The following is a 20,222-nucleotide window of genomic DNA, read 5'->3' on the forward strand; positions in this document are numbered from 1 at the left end:
ACTGGTGAACACTTTAATAACTGTAAAACAGTATTGAAGGACTGGCTAGTGAGGAATGCTGTGTTGGCAGGATGTGAGCGACCCTTTAGAGTTTCAAACATGTTAGTACTGCTTTTAAATGTGATAACAGTCTGTGTGTGAGTCTGCTGTAAATAAACACAAAGCCATCCCAAGACTTGATACAAAGGAAATGATTTAATCAGCACAGATCTCACCAGCATGGTCAACAAACATCATGGTTTTACAAACTCCTTGTTTATCGCTAACCCAAACACAACTCCAAGGGCAAAAACAAGTGATGGGCAAGTTTGCCAATAGTCACTGCAATACATCTAAGAGCTATGGGCGCCTCAGACATGTAAGTGATCTTTTGACTTTAATTCCTCTGTTTCAGTGAGGGAAACCTGGCCGAGAGAAGCAGCCATGTTGCTGTTTGCAATTACATTTCTGCTTCCATAGACAGAAATGTAGAAGCTAAACTTCTACGGCTTGGGAGGAAACTTTGACCAAAAGAAAATGTTTCTTATCAGAGCGTGTTTTCTGACGAGTGCAATTCCAGATCATAGTCATGTGTTCCATTTTTTCTTTTTTACATTGTATTTATTAAAAGCAAATGCATTGTAGAGTTGTTCAAGCCATATTCTGCATAACAAAAGAAACAATAATGGAATGACTCACTAAGACAAAATTATGATGGTTTAACAAATGTACAGTTAAAAGGAGACCCCCTAAAGTTGTGCTGTGCTAAAATGCCAAAAACATAAATAGAAAATATCTCTAGACTGGCGTTGAATCACTCTGACGAACCTTAATAGGAATGGTCACGATGCCAAACAATGGCCAGCTTTTTTGGCTGACTCGGGACATTGACACGGTCTCCAATTCACATGAAAGAGGTGACGGAACAGAAACGTGACCGGGACGTTTGAATGTGGCATGTCGGCCTTGTTTGGGGTAACATCACATGGAAAAAGTCAGACGAAAACAGCAAAACAAAACACTTAATGAAAACAGTTTGATATGGAATGTCAATCCAGACCAAAGATTATAAATTAAGAAAAAAACAACAACAAATACAACGACATTTACGCATACCCAAACAAATCTTCGCAAATTTATTTCAGCGACTACGTCATGTGTGCATTCACGATGCCTGTCAGTAGTGTGGTGCACTGAAGTTAAAATGCCTTTAAGTAGTCAGATAAAATGCACACCTTTCATTCGGAGCTGCCCGAGAAAATACAAAAAAGAACAAAGCCGAGAGGTGACAGAGACGTTCTGGAGAGATAAAGCTGTCTGTATATCAGAGAAGCATGGGAGCACCATCGTCATACATACAGAATGTAAGGTACAGCGTGTCGTCGTGCTCAGAGATCGTGCAGTCACTGATTCACATTAAAGCACTTGAGTGAGAGCGATTTAGCGTGTAGGGGAAAAACAACATTACACATGGAGCTCATTAGCTTATAGAAATGTTAAAGACACTGGGCTTAAGTCATTTGTTTGTTTTTTTTAGGTCAGGTGTAAACAGTAAATAAGGCTGAAAAATATTTCTAGAAAATAAGCAGTAAAAAAGATTCCTTAAGTCTTGCTCCCTGGGATTCTTTCCCCATTAAAAGGTTTTCAGATGGAACATCTGCTTTGCATTTTAAGAGATCAGGTAGAAAACGTATCTATACACATACAGTATATCCTTTGGTGAGGGAAAGAACCCGTTATTCTCTACCTTCTATTCAAGTAAAAGTGATTAGGAAAGAAAAGCCATCAGATAAATACTCGTGGAGTGAACATGCTGATGTTACTCTTCTCTTTGAGGTTTGGGATGCCACCCTAAGGCAGGATTACAAACTTCGGGATAAATATTATTTACATACATAGTTTATTTCCTCTTGTGTTTGTCAGAGCTCTGATCAGATTTCTCTGCCAAGAATCTGTCTACTTTGCTCTGGGTTTGTTTTGAAAAAACAATGAAACTTTACGTTGTTGTTATTATTATTATTGCACAAATAAGATACACATTCGATGTGCTCACAGGATTAAGACGAAGGCAGATGCAGTCACAATAAGTTAGGACACACTGGAAGGCTCTGATCGCACTTTGTAACATCAGACACAGACAGAGGAGATGAGGGTGTTTCTGCTCAGGTCCCATAATGCACTGAGGCTAATGAGTGATGCAGGTTTTGAAAAAAAGGGTAACCTGTGAAGAATTAGGGTTCGAACAAGAAGAGATGTGGTGGAGAGAGAGTGGCTCAGAGGGGAATAAGGGATTAAGAGTAAAAAGGGTGAGAAAGGGGCTCGATGATCCGGCTCAGTCCTGAAGCAGACTCTCCTCAGACATCCAGCCCAGAGAGGGGAGAGGCTGCTCACGTCTGGAGTACTTCAGCTGCAGCAGGTCGCCCACTTCACTGATGGCTGCCAGTGCCTAGCAAGAGAACAGGAAGAAGGCTATTAATGTGAAGCAAAAAAAAAAACGATTTACGTCAATTGAAATAACGAAGACGGCCAGACGACAGAAAATACGCAGATCACACGACACAGAGCGTGAAAGCAGATCGCTTGTGAAGGTGACAAATGGAGTGATCAGCTTTTATCACACATGGATTTTTAAGCTCTGAACATGACAGTGGGCTCAGTGCATGAACCACAACTCTACACACACTCCCTCCACTTCTTTCCACCAGAGACTGTATCAGCATTGCAACACTGCGGAACACCTGGAAACAATTTACCTTCCTCCTGACTTTTTTTTTTTTTTTTTTTTCTAATTCCATGCTTAGAGAAATAGCGAGGGCTGACTTTTCCAAAGACGGAAAAAGCGGCTCCTCGAAGTGCTCTACAAAGGCGGGCCGATGCCCTTTAAATGGACTATTACAAACGGTGTTGACGGGCTCCTCAGGAAGACGAATGAGGTGTCTTTGGAGAGACGGAGCAACTCAAATAAAAGTCTCTGTCTGAGCCGCGCTGTAATACTTCAAGACAGCTTGGCTTTCCAAGTCGTTGTATAAAAAAAAAAGAAGAATGCATTAGGAGCTTGGTTATTCGGCACACTCGCACTGCGACGCCGATGACAGATGCAACAAACGGGCCAACCAATCCCCATTAATGTAACATCGTATATCAAGCTGAGTATGAATTAAGTCTTCAACAGTCACCTCCGTCCTCTAACAACGTCCCTCGAGAAGGATCAGCAGAATCTCTCTCTTTATACTCTAACCCTCAATAATGACAAAGTTTGTCATCGAAAGAAGCATCATGAAGCTAGACTGATGCACAGAACCATTTTTAAACGTTTTTCAGATTTTTAGGATTTTCCCTCCCTGTAACGTAAAACTGAGAGCCACTAAAGAGGCTCCTTTTATCTGATGTTAATAAGTGAAGAGGGAACGTTGAGCCGGTACGCGGGAGCTGATCACCGTCTGTCGGTCAGAATTATAAACCTCGTTATCGTTTTGGTATAAATACAGAAATATTCTCGTGTGTGTGTGTTTCAGACAGTGACTGGGATGACTCACTGTGTCGAGCATCTCTCTCGTATGGGCGGCTGAAACGCAGAAACGTGCCCTCGACTCGATGATGGGTGTTGCTGGGAAGCCGACGACCACTGTTCCAATGTTCCTCTTCAACATCTCCCGACCGAATGCCCTGAAAAGCAACGACGGCATAAGAGGGCAGCGCATGGAAAGTTCAACTTCTCCACCACCACAGCCACATCTTAGCTGTTTTTTTTTTCCCTTCATCTTTAATGTGTGAACCTAAAATCATAAACAGCTTTTCCACACATTAAGTCAGATTCTATTTGGAGAAGGGACCGGAGGACAGAAAACGGAGATTCTTTCAAAAAAGCCGCTCTCGCTATCCTACATCTCTAAAGCATTTATTATGAATTCAATTAGCTCATGGAGGAGTTGCACACCCAATTTTGGCTGGCATGTAGAGCATCATGGGTACTACAGGCGAGTCATCGTTGCCATAGATGATGACGCCCATGTCGAGGAGTTTCCTGCGGAAGTAGTTGGTGTTCTCTGACAGCTGTTTGAGGCGATCAGCACCTGGAGGAGACAGAAAAACAAACAAACACATGCACGGGTCACACTCTGTTTGTAAACAAAGCATGGGGAAAGAATGACGAGTGTCCCTTCTTTCTTTTCCTCATCAGCTGTGTGCAGGCGCAACCTTTTCTTGTTGCCATCTAAAAAGACCTAAAACAATCCACCTGCATGACTCCCATTAACAATCAGGACTTTCGGGGACAACACGCAGTGAAAAGGTGTGTGGCTGTGTGCGGCCCTTCTTTACTTCTCACTGAAGCTTGTGACCCTCATGAAGAGCCATGTCGTTTTTGAAGTCTACACCACGGAGGTCACCTGCATCCTTTCATGCCACAGTGGTGAAAAATGAGTTCCTACGCAGCCCTAGTGGTACTCAGGAGAATGACGAGGGGGTGCTCAAGTTTTATTTAACGTTTGTTATTAAAACACACAAACAAAAGAAACCGTTTAGAGCTGGAGAGAGAAACGTGTTGCCACAACACGATGTGGTCATTTGGTGTTTTTTTGTGTTTGTATGAAGACGCTTTTGAAATTATACAACCAAAAAAACAGAACCAACAAAATACTTAAAAGAATGAAATTTAGTACGCGAGTGTTCCTTTTCAATATTCCCCTGGAATAAGCCAACAACTCTTTTATTGGTGTTTGAGAGAATCTGCTGTGATCCAGAGGGAGTAAATCTACAAGAGTTCATGTATGAAGCACAGTAAAAAGTCAGAGTCAGTCAAAGTCATGACCAAAACAACAACAACTCTCTCTCTCTCTCTCTATCTATCTATCTATCTATCTATCTATCCATCTATCCATCTATCTATCTATATATATATACATATATATATATATATATATATATATATATATATATATATATATATATATATATACATACACACACAACAACCAATATAAAGAAGCATAGAAGTCATGGTGTATATGATGTCCTGCACTCTTCTGTGCATCACTTGCCCTTGAAAACAACTGAGTGGAGATCAATCAAACAGGCATCAATCCTCAGTCTGATGCACACAGTGGATTCACTCCCTGAATCCTGAACTTCCATAGAGAGCATCTCCAAACAAATCGCCATATGGCAAAAAAAAAAAAAAAAAAGTGCCAACAGGAACACACATGTGCCTGTTTGTGTTGAAAACCAGCTCAGAAAACAGCAGGACTTCAAAGCATCCAGAGAACTCAGTTTGACTTTCTGCTTATTCAGACCTCTTTTTTTTTTTCTTCACAGTCGAAGAATCCAAAGCTGTTTTCACCACTGATGTGAAACATTAAAAAAAAAACTGCATATACTATTCAGACTCTTTTTTTCTCCAGGCAGGTTGGAGTTCTTTTCATGTTGAAGAAAGCTTTGCCCACCTTCTGCTTTAATTTCCCATCCACAGATTTGACTGATGTGAGTTTCAAACAATAAATGTCACATTTCAATGCAGACCTGTGCCGGGAACAATGAACAGACGTCCTCAGCGACTCGAATGAAGCAACAAACTGTTAGCAGGCAGCTCTGACTGTCACTTCAGAATCTTCAAAGGCCTGGATTTCAAAGAGTGACGGGCCTGGAACCAATCACACTGTCATTGTTAGTCCTCTAAACTGGGATATGTTAAAAGGTCAGACAGTCGGGTCTTCTTTGCTTTGAAATATGGAAAAACAGCTGATGACATTGTGGGACAGCCGCATCATAAAGGTTGCCTTAGGCGTTTACTCCTGTACCTAACGGTTGGGTGACCGGGGAGCAGCGTAACCTGATCTTAAATCAGCTTTTTACAAAGGAGCCAGCATCAATCAAGCTGTTTCAAAGAGTGAGAGGGGGGTGCCGCCCTGTAAGAAAAACAATACCTAGTGATGTGTTTGTGTGTGGAGAGGAGCTCGATCTGCACTGAACTCTGGCCCTCAGCTACATGCTGCTTTGTACCCAGCATGAAGGCAGAGAACCACACATCTGAAAGCCATAAAGGAGAGGCTGGAAGAGTCAGCATAGCAACACTTCAAGAAGACCTTCTATCAGCCAACAGGGCAGTCCACCCGACGGCTTTAAAAATGCATATCCTGTAGAGGGCTTCTTGGAGACCTTCCAATGTCCAGACTGAAGACACCTTAACATCCACAGATGGATATTTGTTAAGCACTAATGCCAAAAGAAACTCTTCAGCTCATCATCCGGAAATTTTCGACCACATACCACTAAATACAAAATGACTCGTCATGCTATTTTGTTGTTGTGAGCCGATGAACATCAAACATGTGAAGGGCAAACATGTCCCCATGTGGCATTCACATTATACCTAGAAAGAGTCGACACATTCCTTTGGGTTTGTTAGGGCTGCGTCACACACCTTTATTTACGGGTAAATAATTGCCAGTCGGTCATAGATAGTGGCCTTTATCTCCGGCCTGGGAAGGAAAACACTGCAAGGCAAACAAGCTCGGTCAGCATGGAGCCAAAGTACAAAAAGGTGGCGGAGCTGGTGTGAGTCTGAACCGTTGCCCACAGGTTTGCAGGACTAAGTAAAGTCTGAGAACAGGGTTCTACTGCCACCTTGTGGTCTCTCAAGGTAACAGGTGAAACTCGAGACGCACTGACAAATCAAAAGTGAAGAAATGTGGGCTATCACTTCAGAAACAAGCTAATATTCAATCTGTGGTTGTTGGAGGTGTTTCCTGTGCTGAAAGTGATTTTCTGTAACCTACCTAGTGAGGTCCCGTCCTCTCCCATGATGATCCTCATAGAGGTGATGATCTGCTGGGCCACAGGAGGGGACATGGACGTGGCGTACAGTGCGCTGTGAGAGTGCCGCCGGAGGTAGTCGATGAGCTCCTGAAAGAGAAATTAAAACAAAGTTGTTTTTGTTGTCTTTTAGTAACAGAGATAAAAAAAAATGCTGATGTTTTGTTTTATGTGTTAAAATACAAATCACAAGAACTGCAAAGAGACCCAGCAGTTCCAACGTCGCCGCAGCCATGGAGAAAATTAAGACATTAGAATGACCTTTGTGATTGAATACACAACAACATAATAATAATCTGTATAAACAGTTGTGTGGTCAGATTAGCTACAAACAATTGAAATAACTCAGAACTTTGTTTTATATGCGTTTGAATTGAAAACATAAGAATAAAAGACAAACGTGTATACAGGGCCTAATATGTCTGCAGCTACGCTAGGCTAAGGCATGTAGTATCTTTGCTACATAGAGAAAGTCATCTCACATGTACATTTGTAGGATTATAATTTCTAGCAGGTCAGTGACATCATGTCCAGAAGAGAAGAAACAGAAAAAGACGCTCACTAAACGTTAGAGTCCTAAATAACTTCTGTACCTGCTGTGTTTTTTTTTTTAGCTGAGAGACTTTTTATCTTTATTGTGAAGCTGATTTGAACACGAGAATCTTTCAAATTGAAATGACGATGAACAGTTTCCCAAAGTTGCAGAAGCTGATTTTTTTAAGTTTCACCTGCACAGTTTAGTATCCAACAATTCACTTTGTTAAAAAGTGTGACTAAAAGGTGTGGGCAGGTTTTCTTTTGCTTCTCTAATGTTGATGTATTACTAAATATGTAACTGTGCATACGTGTATGTTATCTGTATATCTTTCTCAATCAGAGGGAGATGTGATTGCAGCCCTCCTGAAAATGAAACTTTCACTGACTGGAAATCTCTTTACAGAAATAAAGGGTGTTGACTTACCCTATGCAGCTACGCATTGTGATAAATACTGAAAGTGAATGACTCAATGTGCCGGGCCTGAAATCAGGAAGTCCTCCAGCTTCTGAAATCAGCATGCTTCCCGTTTCCATCAGAGCATAGAAGGTTGTTACCTCATGTTATCTTGTCTGTTTTTTCACCCACCTTTTTGCCTCCGATGTATCCTCCAGCAGCACCGAAGCTTTTGGTGAATGTTCCCATCATGATGTCGACGTCTTTAGGATCCAGGCCAAAGTAGTCTACCACTCCTTTGCCGTTTGGCCCCATGGCTCCGATGCTGTGGGCCTCGTCGAGGTACAGGTAGGCCTTGTAGCGCTTCTTCAGAGCTATGACCTCTGGCAGGCGCACGACGGAGCCCTCCATACTACAGGAAGTAACATGGAGGCGAAATTAACACATTTAGACAAGAATCACAACTCAGCCAAGTGTAGACCTAAAAAGGAAACAGTGCTTCATCAGCTCTCACACCCTAAAGCTGCATTATAATACAGAGAGCATGGGAGGAGTTAACCCTTTAAAAACAGTCTAACCTTAGTATAGCTGTGTGTGTGTGTGTGTGTGTGTGTGTGTGTCTGTTTTAGCAGCTGAAGCGCTTTCCAAATCCCAGGGGACATGAAGCTCCATTAACTCTGCATTAGTAAAAGCCACTCATTATGTCAGGCTGTTTCTATGGCAACAGCATTGATCAACAGGATTGATCGTCTTTACATTAAGCACACAAAGTGTCCTCGAAGTGTCCTTGTTACACGTCTCTGTGTTTCTGTCATGGTTAGAACAGGTGGAAGTGTTCGTCACTCTTTGACAAGAAAACAGTTCTCCTTGTTAAAAACAAAAAAACACACATAACCCTGTTCTCTTCTTAACTATACCAAAGTGTTCACATGTATTTTCCAGGATGTTAGAAATACAGTGTAAAAGCCTAAATGGTTCACATGGGGTGTGTTTGTCTGGACTGGTTTACTCTGAGACGTAGGTTAGGGTGTGTCGTACCTGTATATTCCCTCCACCACTATGAGGATCTTCTTCCAGGGTCGGTGTGTTCTGGGCTGCCCGTGAACGATAGCGTCTCTCAGCAGCTTCTCCAGGCTCTGCATGTCTACAACGTGGAGGGAATGTTGAAACAGTCTGAAGACACATTTTTTATTTTCCTTCTTAAAAAACACAAAACCTTTCTTTGTTTTTTTTACTATCCGATGAGAGCCATTTATTCGTGAGAGCAACCGTTTGAAGATTTGCTTCATCGTGTTCTCTGAGCAGACGGAACGCTTGGTAAGTGGCTGGAGTGTGAACGTGGAGAACTTTAAGGGATGATATTGAGCATATCTGGTGTCTGTTTGTGTATACATGTCCTTCCTCATAGTGTTAAAAAGGTCAATTTAACCCTGTGTGCACTGGCTTACTGCATTGGATGTTCACAGAGACACGTTTCTAAATAATCCTACTAGAAGATTTTATTATTATTATTTTATTTTTAAAAGGTCACTCACTGTTGTGTTTGAAGACCCGGATTGTGGACCCGGACAGTCGTGCGCCTAGCACCAGTGATGCATGATTCAGCTCGTCGCTCAGAATAAGACAACCCTGAAGACAAAGAGAGAAAAAAAAGAATATTGTTGAACAGATGGTTTTGATGTATTGAGACAGGCCAGACACCAAACAGTGAGAAAGTTCAGGTTCAACTGTCGTTGTACTACCACAGGTTCTGACATGCTGGAGGGTTTGGGTGTTAAGCAACGGCCTTCAGTTACAGACTGAATATTCCTGTTTGAGGAACATATTTGTGTGTCAGTAAGTGAACCGTTTGAGTTCAGCTCTCCACATCTAATCCCCTCAGACTTCCTTGAACACAGAAATATAAACACAACAATGTCTGTAAATGTTTTTGTCCACAGAAAAAGTAGAACCAGATTGGGTTGGTTTTTTTTTTTGCTTGGAAAAAAAAAGGATGGACTTCCTTTTTGTTATTAAAAATGGGAAAAGAAGACTAGAGAAAATGTTTTCACATTTAGTTTTACATCCACATGAGCTGATCATAACCAGGAAGATCTTTCGATAACAATACAGTATTTGTTGTTATGTCACACCTTCTCCACCTCTTAAATCCCAACACACTGAAACCTTCACACTGGACCGCAGCATCGTCTCTGGTCAATGAGTAAATGGACGACGTGTTACACAACACACACTGAAGCTGTAACAGAGCGTTGTGAGCGGGCAGAAAGGTTACGAGCGCGGTTATGAATTCGCTAACCCCATGTGACAGGGCCAGTGACTCTAATCTAAAGTGTCGGCTGCAGGTTGTCTCAGTCATGCGCCTGTCAGGAAATGTGCTCTTTGACTCACACGGTATACACGCCTGTCAGCTCACATACGTACTTCCTGTTCCTGACACTTCTGCGAGAGGAAGAAAAAGAGCCAGTAAGAACAACAGAGACTGGTACCTGTCAAATATTAATCTCCGGGCTGCGGCCCTCAGCATGTTTTGAAAGCTTTGGGTGGATTTGTGGAACAGTGTGAACTCTCCAAGCTTTGACCATACATTGGAAAAGTGTCTTGTTTTGACTTTACACAGGAAACAGTGTTTTTACTCAACAGCCAGTCCAATAATGAGGCTCAATACAATAACAGGATGGGAACTGGGGCAAACAACCTCATAATCAAATCTAGAAGCTCACAGTGTGCTATGGAGAGAGAGAGAGAGAGAGAGAGAGAGAGAGAGAGAGAAAAACAACATATAAAGGAAGTAGATGAAATTCTGTACCTTCCCAGTGAGAGCAGGAATGTTCATTGAGTTTGTTGCGAAGCCCATGCCAAAAGCCATCGATGACTCAACACCTAGGAACCTGGCGACTAACTGCTCCAGCTCCTCGTGGATGTCCAAGTTTCCTGGAAACAACACAATCTCTGTTTTATTTTTTTGTTCCTTCTTGTGTGCAGAAGTGCATTTGTTTGGAAATATACGAGGACGCACAATACAATGCAACGCGTGCGAGTTCAGACCCGGACTCACGACCACTGTTGTGAGGATTATAGCAAAGCTGCGTCCATACTCTGAGTGTGACGTCAAAAGATATTCAATCTGAAAACAGCTCTTTTTTGGGGGGGGGTCAAATGCTGGTTAACATAAACTCTGCGACCTCACTGCAAGTAAATTCTGAGACTTTTCTGACGCTACATGGAACAAACACTTTTAGTTTACAGTTGTAGCAGCCGTTGTCACTAGATTAATTTATCGTACACGTAAAACAGAAAAATCTGTAACATCAACAACTGTGGCAAAGCTCCAGAGCTCCAGCAAAGGCCGGTAGAAATAAGACTGCAAACGACAAAGCTGGATTGAAAACGCTGCTAGACTTTAAACATTACTTTGTAAATGTTTTATGAGAGAGGAGAAGCACTCTAGTGTCCCAGGTTAGAAACTGGCTTTAACAAACTCTGGGCTGAAAGGACCCAAACTTCAAAAGGGACGCTCATGTGGTCTCTGCTGTTGGCTGACAGCAGAGCTCGTTCACCAGCAGCTGAGGTTTAAAGACCACGCCATCATAATAGGACTGGAGAGCACTCTTAGAGGATTACAAAATCATTGAAGCTTTTATACAAACCAGCTCTTCAGTTTGACCCTTACCCATCTCGCAGCGCGTGCTGCCCACTCCGACTCCATACTTCTGTGTGGATTCAACCGCAGCATCGGCACAAGCCCCGATGTTCTCAGCAAATCCGAGGTAATTGTAAGATCCCATGTTGATGACGCCCTTCAACACTTTCCCTGTGTGCCTGAGAGAGAGAGAGAGAGAGAGAGAGAGAGAGAGAGAGAGAGAGAGAGAGAGAGCGAGAGAGAGAGAGAGAGAGAGAGAGAGAGAGAGAGAGAGAGAGACGATTGATGCCCTGATTTACATCAACAGCACTGCCGACATTATGATCCGAGTCGCAGGCGCTCGGACTGGCACGGTTATGGCATTCATTCATTTCATTGCGACAATAGACGAAAACTAAATCTGAATAGCTATAATCCATTTATTTTAATGTGATCCTTTCATCATTGTTTTCATACCGGCCTGCGCTTATACGACCTCTGGCCAAGTATAAAGACTGTTTCTAATCAGAGGCAGGTGGCCGATCCCGGTGCCTTGAACATATGTTCTGAATCACAGCTGATGTCATCCTTACTATCAGACAAACAAGGTCAGTGACTGAGCGTGCAAATCAATGAACTTCCTGTTGAGATGGGAGGGAGTAATGACTGTATCTAACCTGCGCGCGTACAGAATGAGATCAACAAACAAACGCAGCCTCTTACTCAAAGGTCCAGTTGTAGTCGTTGGAAACTCTCTCCACCAGGTCCATCTTAGCACCGGGGACGCTGCAGATGGGCCGGTTCCAATTGTCTCGAATCCTCATGTACAAGTTCCTGGTGTAAAAGTTCTCAAAGTCCTGATAGAGGGGGACAAAGTCCTGCGAAGGGGAGGGGGGGTGAACAAAATCTGTTAAATCAATGTCTTCTGACGGCTATCTTTATTCTGTTGAAGACAATGAAAACAGTCGACTGATGAGCTTTAAACCACATTTGCAAGGTGAGCGCTGTATCAGCTAATGAGGCAGGTGCTGACTACTTCATCTCCACGAACTTCTGCCTGCAACTGAAATACATTTTTAAGGACTGATTTGGAAACATGCAAAGCTTTTTAAAGGAAGTCTTGTTGTGATTGGTCTGCTCGATGATTCTAATTGGAAACTGTATGAGCTCTAAGTGGCTTCACATTGACTTCATCTTAAAGGCAGGGTAGTTAATTTCCTCCAAATACACTTTTTAAGATTTTTATTTAAATTGTCGTGACAGACATTAATAACTTGTGCGCTTTGAAAAACAAACGAAAAAATAACAATCTGTCATCTGTAGCCGTTGTAAACACGTTAAAACTTCAACCAATGTCGTCTCTCGACCACGTTTTTATAAACCAATCCTGCCTCTCTTCTCCACGCACGCACGAGCCCAAACTCAAAGCATGAGCTGAAATCTTCTTCTGGACCAATGGCGTTAGTGCATGTAAGTGAGGGGCGGGGCTTTTGAAGGAGCAAAGAAGGGAGGGAGTTAGTGAAGACGGAGAACGGAGAGGATGCGACTTTCTAAATCCTGCTCGTTTTTGAAAAGTTACCGACCCCGCCTTTAAGTCAGCCTTTGCATTCTAAGATAACTTACGACGCTGCTTTACCTTCTGCTCTTGTCTCTCCCGAGCCACGTTGCATTTCTCCACGCCCCAGTGGCGAAGGAAGTCTCGGAGATAGCCGAAGACGGTGAGGATGCCGTAGCCCATGTAGGTGAGCACAGCCACCAGCAGAGGCGTCTCCTCGAATGATTCCAAGAAAGGCTTCTGGTACAGGCTGGAGTTGTGTGTGACATTTTGGTTCTGAGGGCAAAAGGAAGTAGAAGAGTATAAAAGTTACTATGACATGAAATATTTGAACCAAAGACAATATAGAAATCATAGTGTGAGACACAGATTCAGAGGTAATAGTAGTGTTGAAAACACCCATCCCTGCAGTTTGTTTCTCTCTACAGCGTTACAGTTTATCTATGCATCAACTCTGTTTACACAGCGAGCGTGCCTCACAAAGAAGTCCAAGAAAGTGTGACAGAAAGCAGCCAGACTAATCCAGGATCAGCTGAGCACACGCGTGACGACAGCACACACAAAAAAAAAGGAGTTTTTCTTGGAAAAGAAAACACAATAAATGATGCCACAATAACTCAGAGAGAGCTGGCCGAGCACCAGCGAGCAGTGAAATGGACCTCACTTCAGGGTTCTAACTCATTGGGTTTTATGAATGGAAATATTGATCCTGGATTAAGGGGCCATATAGATACTGGTGACACATCAGAGCTCCACCAAAAAAGTAAATAGAAATATAATAGCGTGGTTAGAAGCTGGACTTTGAACTCACTCCTGGCTACAAAATCAACATTAAACAAATGAGGGCAGTCACTCATTACAGACTCCTGCAGCCATGGCTCATGTGACTAGTCATGCTTCTCCGAGACATACCCCTTATCCAGGGAACAAGAGGGCACTGCAGTGTGTGTGTGTGTGTGTGTGTGTGTGTGTGTGTGTGTGTGTGTGTGTAAAGCCAGTCAAACAGGTCCCTTTCTCTGTCTCAACCGTGAGCACAAAAAAAAACAAACACATTCACATCCAGGTACACGGCTCAAAGAGGAGCAAACCTCAGCAGCTAAAAACTGGTCAACAGACGTCATGTTTGTTCTATCATTTATACACCTGTGGACAAACAGAGACGGCAAACATGCAGACCTGTGCCATTCTTTTTTTTTTTTTTTGCTACGCACAGCAAATCTCCTACCAACGTCCTGGGAGGAAATCTACTCTCTCACTTGCTTGCTCTGCAGCTCCTGACACAGTGACTGTAAAATAGAGAAGAAAATCAAACAGGCATGTGGTGCAGTTATCACTCGAAATCTTAAAGAAAGTAAATGAGTCCTGTCCCTTGTTAATTACCCATTCACTTCTTATTTCTACTCAGCGATCGCCCACACTCCCCTCTCCACTGAAAGCTGTTAGGGAGCTCATTATTCAGACTGCTTGCTCATTAACGTGAGCCTCTCCATAAGGGATTTTCAGTTCACTTCATATGAACGATGCATGTTCAGCTGCACATCAGAACCCAGGTGGACATGAGTCACTCCATGAAGATGCAGACTCACTAGAAAATAACCGTCCACATCCTGTACTTGTGCTGTAAGAGTCGACAGGTGAGTCCCTTGACGTGGACAAGCAACAATACAGACAGACTGAGGTCTCTATCTTCATGGTTATTTATCAACAAACTGCAGAGCTCACAGACAGGAGGAAGCTTCTTTTCACTGCTGATAGTAATCCCGTGCCTCTCTAACTTACAGTGAGTGTCGTAGTATGATTGGAGTCTACAATTCACTCTGTTTACATTTAACGGCCTAGTCGAATGGTAAATGTTTCAGAACATTATATGTGCTAAAACAACTAACTCGGTTTATTCTTCACAGTCCAACTTGAATAACATTTCAGGTATTTATATACACACATGTAGTTGATAGAGACATCATGTGCAAGCGGATGTCAGTGGTATGACATCAATAACATGTGGACGTCATTGTGTAAACCCAGTGTATGTTGAAATAAGCAGTCTGCGGCTTTAAGCTGGAAGCCTGGAATGTAACATTTTCAAAAAGGATCCGATTCAGTTTAAAAAGCAGAATGACTTTTAGATTGATCTTCAGGGTTACAAGTTATCAAAAAAAACAACAACAGCATGTGTATGTGTCTGCATACCCCACCTCCACCAATACACACACACACACACACACACACACACACACTGTGTTCACTGAGTTTCTGTTCTCGGAGGGACCACACCCTTCACAGCCAGGAGACATTCCTCTCCCCCTGAAGTGTCATGTGGAGGCTGAGAAACACTGACACAGAGGGCTCCTCTGCTAATATTACACAACAGAGCTTCATCATGCTAAAGTCAATGTAAACAGAGACTGCTCTAACTTCACTTCACCTCACCACACACACACACACACACACAGAGTGTAGAGTTACAAACAAGTCATCACTACAATCCTCCCTGATCAGGTAGCAGGTAACCACCAAACAAGAGGTGTAAAACTCCGAAGTGTAACTAACCTGGCACATAATAATACTATTTATTTACAAACTAAACCCTGGTGCTTTGTAAATTAAGTAGTATGATTTAAAAATGTTGCTTTGGGCGAGCAGACGACGCTGGACATTTTATAAACTGAATGTTTACTTTTTAAAAAATGTTTTCATGGTTTACTTGCGAGCTTTTCATGGTAATTTATTAACTATTTTAACTGTACAACAACCTCTGTTTAAGTAGCAGCAGTATGACCACCGAGTAAGAGAGCTAACTTGATGTTATGAATTGAAGCTACGGTACAAACAGCCGGGCCTTGCTTACCTTCTCTCGGGGCCGACGATGTTTCTGTGCTCGCTGAAACAGACAGTGGTTCTTCACGAAGCCATTTTTAGTCGTTTTTTTTCCGTTGGAGGTCCGGTGACAGGCGTCTCCGTTCAGCAGCTTGTTCGCGGAGCTTTCCGTCATCTTCGTCGGTCGCCTGTGAGCGGATAGTTGACGATTTGAAGTTGGCCAACTTGTGTAAGGTTTGTCGTGAAGTCATGTATGAGCTGGGGGGGAGAAGACGGATTAAACGCCCACTCTGCACTGTGTGGTCGCACGAGCCGACCGGAAATACACGCCCACGAGTAATTTTGATTGGGCGATGGTGAGACTCTACTACAAAGATCGTCTATGAAAACACAATTCATTACACTGACCTGGGTCATAAAAACGAGATAACGCGCCTTGTATTTAGCCTCTCAGAGTTTAGGGGACTTTATCAGCAATTTGGGGCAGAAAAACGGTTGGTTATTGGTTGATAAAGACTATCTGGAAAACAGCTTATTCATTTATTTAATTAGACCACACAATGGGGTTTCAGCTTTGGCAGCAGGTTGCTATTAGGCTATGCGTGTAATTAATTTAAACTTTATTTGACTGGATGATCTGTAAATTATTGAATTTATTTACAGGTACACCTGTTTTTACAGCCTACCCAGTAATCGATATAGGCTTTCTTTTTATATAATCTATTTGTTTTAAAACTTTTAAACACATACATTATTTATTGGATCCATCTTCAGCGTCAAATCGGAGTTGTCCAGATAACACATTCATTCATCAGTAATTAATGGGGAAATTATGATTTCAGCTACGTCTATTATGTTTCAGTGACATTAATGTCAAAAAGTGTGAGATATCTTCTTACAATACCCACTCTTTGTTAGGCGTCAACCTCTCTCCAGCGTGGGACGTCCTAACGGTTTGCCGATGGAAATAACCTGTAATAACCTTTGCTCAGGATACAGCTGAATCCTCCACTCCTTCCAGTGACGCTATTTCTTACCTGGGCTGGGAAGATGCTGAACACGGGTCAAGGCCAACTCCTACTAAGTAAAGGAGGGAGCTACACTGACCCACTATTTCAGAATGGGACTATTTGCTTTGCAGGTTGGAAAAGTCTCCCACCTCTTTGCGGAAGTCTTGTGTTTTTCCTTTAATAATAATTAAGTGGATTACGTGACTTCAAATTAACATAAACAAACACAACATTTACCTGATGATCCTTTTATTGCCCTGGTGAAACCTTTAAACTGGGACCTTTTATCTGTGCACAAGGCTATGTCAACACAATCTCCAGTCTCACCACACCTCAAAGTGGAGCTTCCTCTCTGACAAAATCACTGCATTGCCTTTTTAAATAAATCTTCTGCTTTTGTGACCCTGGTGTTCTACAGGGCAGAGGACTGCCAGCATAAATATTTTAGTTACACTGAGAAGGGGAGAAGCCCTTTAGTGTAAGAGACTACAGCAACAATAGGCGGGTTTCCTGGAGTCACTGTGGAACTCTAGGTTTGTACTTTTCTCTTCCTGTTTGGGGCACATGGACTAGTGGAACGTGCCTGTCAGCATGGCCCCCGCTATTATTGTGTATCTATGAGATAAGATTTGATCGTTTGTATAACACTCCACCAAGAGGCAGAATTACCACGTCTCTCCCATCCTCCTGTTTTTGTGATTTGTTTGTGTGTATTCATGCACAGTTGCAAATGCAACATCAGCTTTACCGTTTCATAAACCTTCTTCTACTTCCATTCACCTAGATGGCACTGTTGGATCATGCAATGGTTGAGCCCTGCCTAGAGAAACCCTGAATCACAGTAGTGCTGATGTTGTGGGTTGTAGTTCAGGGTTTGGTTACATGGATGTACAGCTCGCAGTTCCTAGGTGTGACATCCATGAATAAAATATAAGAGAAAACATCTGATGACTTGATTCTGGAATCAAATTTCAAACATTTACCTCTTTTTGCAGCTCATTGTTATAACTTTAAGTGTGGAATAATAAAAGATTGATCCAGCCAGCTCTTGCCAAGTTGCCCAAAGGCTGTAAAGCTTCCATCCATTTCAAACCTGATATAGGTGATAAGGATCCAGCTTTAATAGGATCAAGGCAGGGTTAAAAGGAGAGAGGATCTGCCCTCATTGATACAGACACAGCAAGGAGCTCAGAACGATTGGAATTTGTTACAATAAAACAGTGGATGTCAAACAGACCTTTAATAGACAAGCATTGTGTATATCGTTGTCATGCTCCATAACACTTTCTGGCAAATGTTATGTTTTTGTTTGCAGCAGATATGTAATATATATCCCCAATCTAACAGGGATAACTGGGGTGCTGCACCATGAACTGTTAAAAAGAAGTTGATGTTAATTCTGGTTTAAAAAGCCACATTATTTTTTATGGTCAACAGATGGGAACACCACAGGGTGGGAAAAGATATCAGATCGTATAAAGACAGATGGTAAATGTTTTATAAAACGGTAATGGTCTTCATTCCTAGTTTTAAGCATTTTTCAATGCAGAATAGGAAATGTAATGTTAACTATGGTCATATTTATCAAGCAATAAAGCATGATAAGATGTTTGGGCTTGGAGACAGTGAGCATACCAAACTTGAGGCCTGCAAAGCCAATGGTGGCTACATCCTCTTCTTTTATGCAATCTTTCTAATGGGCTCAACAAATACAGTGAAAAGACATTTTTCACATTTTCAAACATCTATGACAAGGTTGTCCAAACTGGCCAAAATGTTTGTGTTAGAATCACTTGCGGGCCAAATTATTATTTTTTAAATGTGTTTTTTTTTTTTGTGTATGTGTTTTTTAAATAATATTATAAGAAACATTTTGTATTTTGACCTCTACAAAAATAATGTAAATACACAATCGCTTATTACAGTGAGAAACTATTTTTTTCTATTTTTTTTAAATGATAAGGATTTGTCGATTAGAATCAAAAGGTTCACAAAAGAAACCCTATAAGAAAAAAAACATTAAATACTTTTGATTTTTTTCGTTCTTCTTTATCTGTCTTTTTATTTGTTTTTCTCAGAATCGAGCCTGTAATGAGGTTATTTTTTTGTGTATTGCTGTAGGTTATGAAATGGCTAAACAACAGTCCGCTTGTTTGCAAAAATTATGCAAAGGTCCATTTTCATAATTAACAAAAAATGTGAAAAATAGTCAAAGCTGTTAAAAAAAAAAGAAAGAAAAAAAACATACATTGCAACAAACATTTTCTATTTTTGGAATATATGTCAGCCCTCGCTAACATGAAAAACAAAAATAACAAAATGTACCAAAATCTTCTTTTGTAAAAACATTCCCTCAAGGGCTACAAGTGGCCCCCGGGCTGCACTTTTGACACCCCTGATCTATGAGATTGTATTTATCTGTTGCAACAAATAGCTTACAGCTAATGTTGGCACGGTGGCTAGCTAGCATCCTAACTGGGCTCTGCACAGAACCTGAGTTAGTGATCTACAGAATTTGCTGAGATATCCCACAATTCCAGAAATGACTTGGGTTTTTTTTCTGTATTACTCATTATTAATGGATCTGTAAATGTTTTCCTTCTTCTCTATTGAATCATAAACACAATATGGATATTTTATGTGTGTGGCTATAAAGACTTTTGTAATAATATATACAGTAATCACCATAGCGACTAAAACACATTATAATTGGTGTGTCTCCACTGACAAGGTCACATGTCAGTCCTGATGTTGTTACAGTAGCCTTCAGATGATTTCTTATTCACTGAATATGTATTCCCACTCTCTGTTGCAATTTCCCTGCTTTCATGTCATCTAATGAAATCATCAGGAGAATCAATCTCTCCTCCTATTCCCCCGACAAGCTATTAAGACCCCAACACTGCCAGTGAAGAAATCTGGGCAAGCAGCCATTTTTCATACTCCAGTGGCATCCAAATGTGTCTGATAATAAATGATGAAATCACAATAGGACACATGTAATCATGTAAATGAGCATGAAGGAGTGTCTTCAGTGGCAAGGTGTATAGAATGTATACTTCTGCATGTGCAAATGTGTGATACACTCAAGAGCTGACTGATAATTGCTGCAGTCAGTGTGTCTATAACCTGAATTACAGTGTCCTTGACTATTTGAATAACAATTTTAAGGTGTACACAAGAGATATATTTTATGACTCTAGAGGCAACGTTCATCCATCATCAGCACATGTGCAATACATTTCTACCCCAAGTTTCCATTCAGAAGCTCTTCTGTCCGATAAAGACATTGGCTTACTTCCTGTCCCCGCAAATCCCAGAGCAGACGATGTGCACTCCCACCATGGTTGGTTGGGCCCCGCTGCCAAAGTGTATGTGGTAGGCTGCTTTCTGACTGACACAACCATTAGAGATTGTTACGCCTGTCTTAGTCTTCCCAACATAATAGATTATCCACAGAGGGAGCCACTGAGGAGCTGTGCAGTCTGCTCTCTAGGA

The 20,222-nt window shown here is 41.8% G+C and overlaps 1 protein-coding gene across 1 annotated transcript; it reads right to left on the minus strand.

The window, feature by feature from the left end:
• Window positions 1-176: 176 nt before the first annotated feature.
• sptlc2b (serine palmitoyltransferase, long chain base subunit 2b) lies at window positions 177-16,075 on the minus strand. Its single transcript, XM_079348166.1, has 12 exons — window positions 15,746-16,075; window positions 12,979-13,173; window positions 12,066-12,220; window positions 11,394-11,542; window positions 10,530-10,654; window positions 9,256-9,349; window positions 8,759-8,864; window positions 7,913-8,132; window positions 6,753-6,879; window positions 3,917-4,052; window positions 3,516-3,645; window positions 177-2,425 (listed from the first exon to the last, which is right to left on the minus strand). Exons 1-12 carry the CDS (start codon window positions 15,887-15,889, stop codon window positions 2,312-2,314), a joined length of 1,695 nt encoding a protein of 564 aa, XP_079204292.1. The 5' UTR covers window positions 15,890-16,075; the 3' UTR covers window positions 177-2,311.
• Window positions 16,076-20,222: the final 4,147 nt, after the last annotated feature.

Source organism: Symphodus melops, assembly GCF_947650265.1.
Source record: "Symphodus melops genome assembly, chromosome: 1".
Taxonomy (NCBI): domain Eukaryota; kingdom Metazoa; phylum Chordata; class Actinopteri; order Labriformes; family Labridae; genus Symphodus; species Symphodus melops.

Coding starts and splice junctions, on each gene's coding strand:
- sptlc2b (XM_079348166.1), bottom strand. CDS start 15,889: ATGACGGAAAGCTCCGCGAACAAGCTGCTGAACGGAGACGCCTGTCAC. Junction 10,655..11,393: donor CAGCACGCGCTGCGAGATGG/GTAAGGGTCAAA, acceptor TGTTGTTTCCAG/GAAACTTGGACATCCACGAG. Junction 2,426..3,515: donor CGAGAGAGATGCTCGACACA/GTGAGTCATCCC, acceptor TTCTCTTGCTAG/GCACTGGCAGCCATCAGTGA.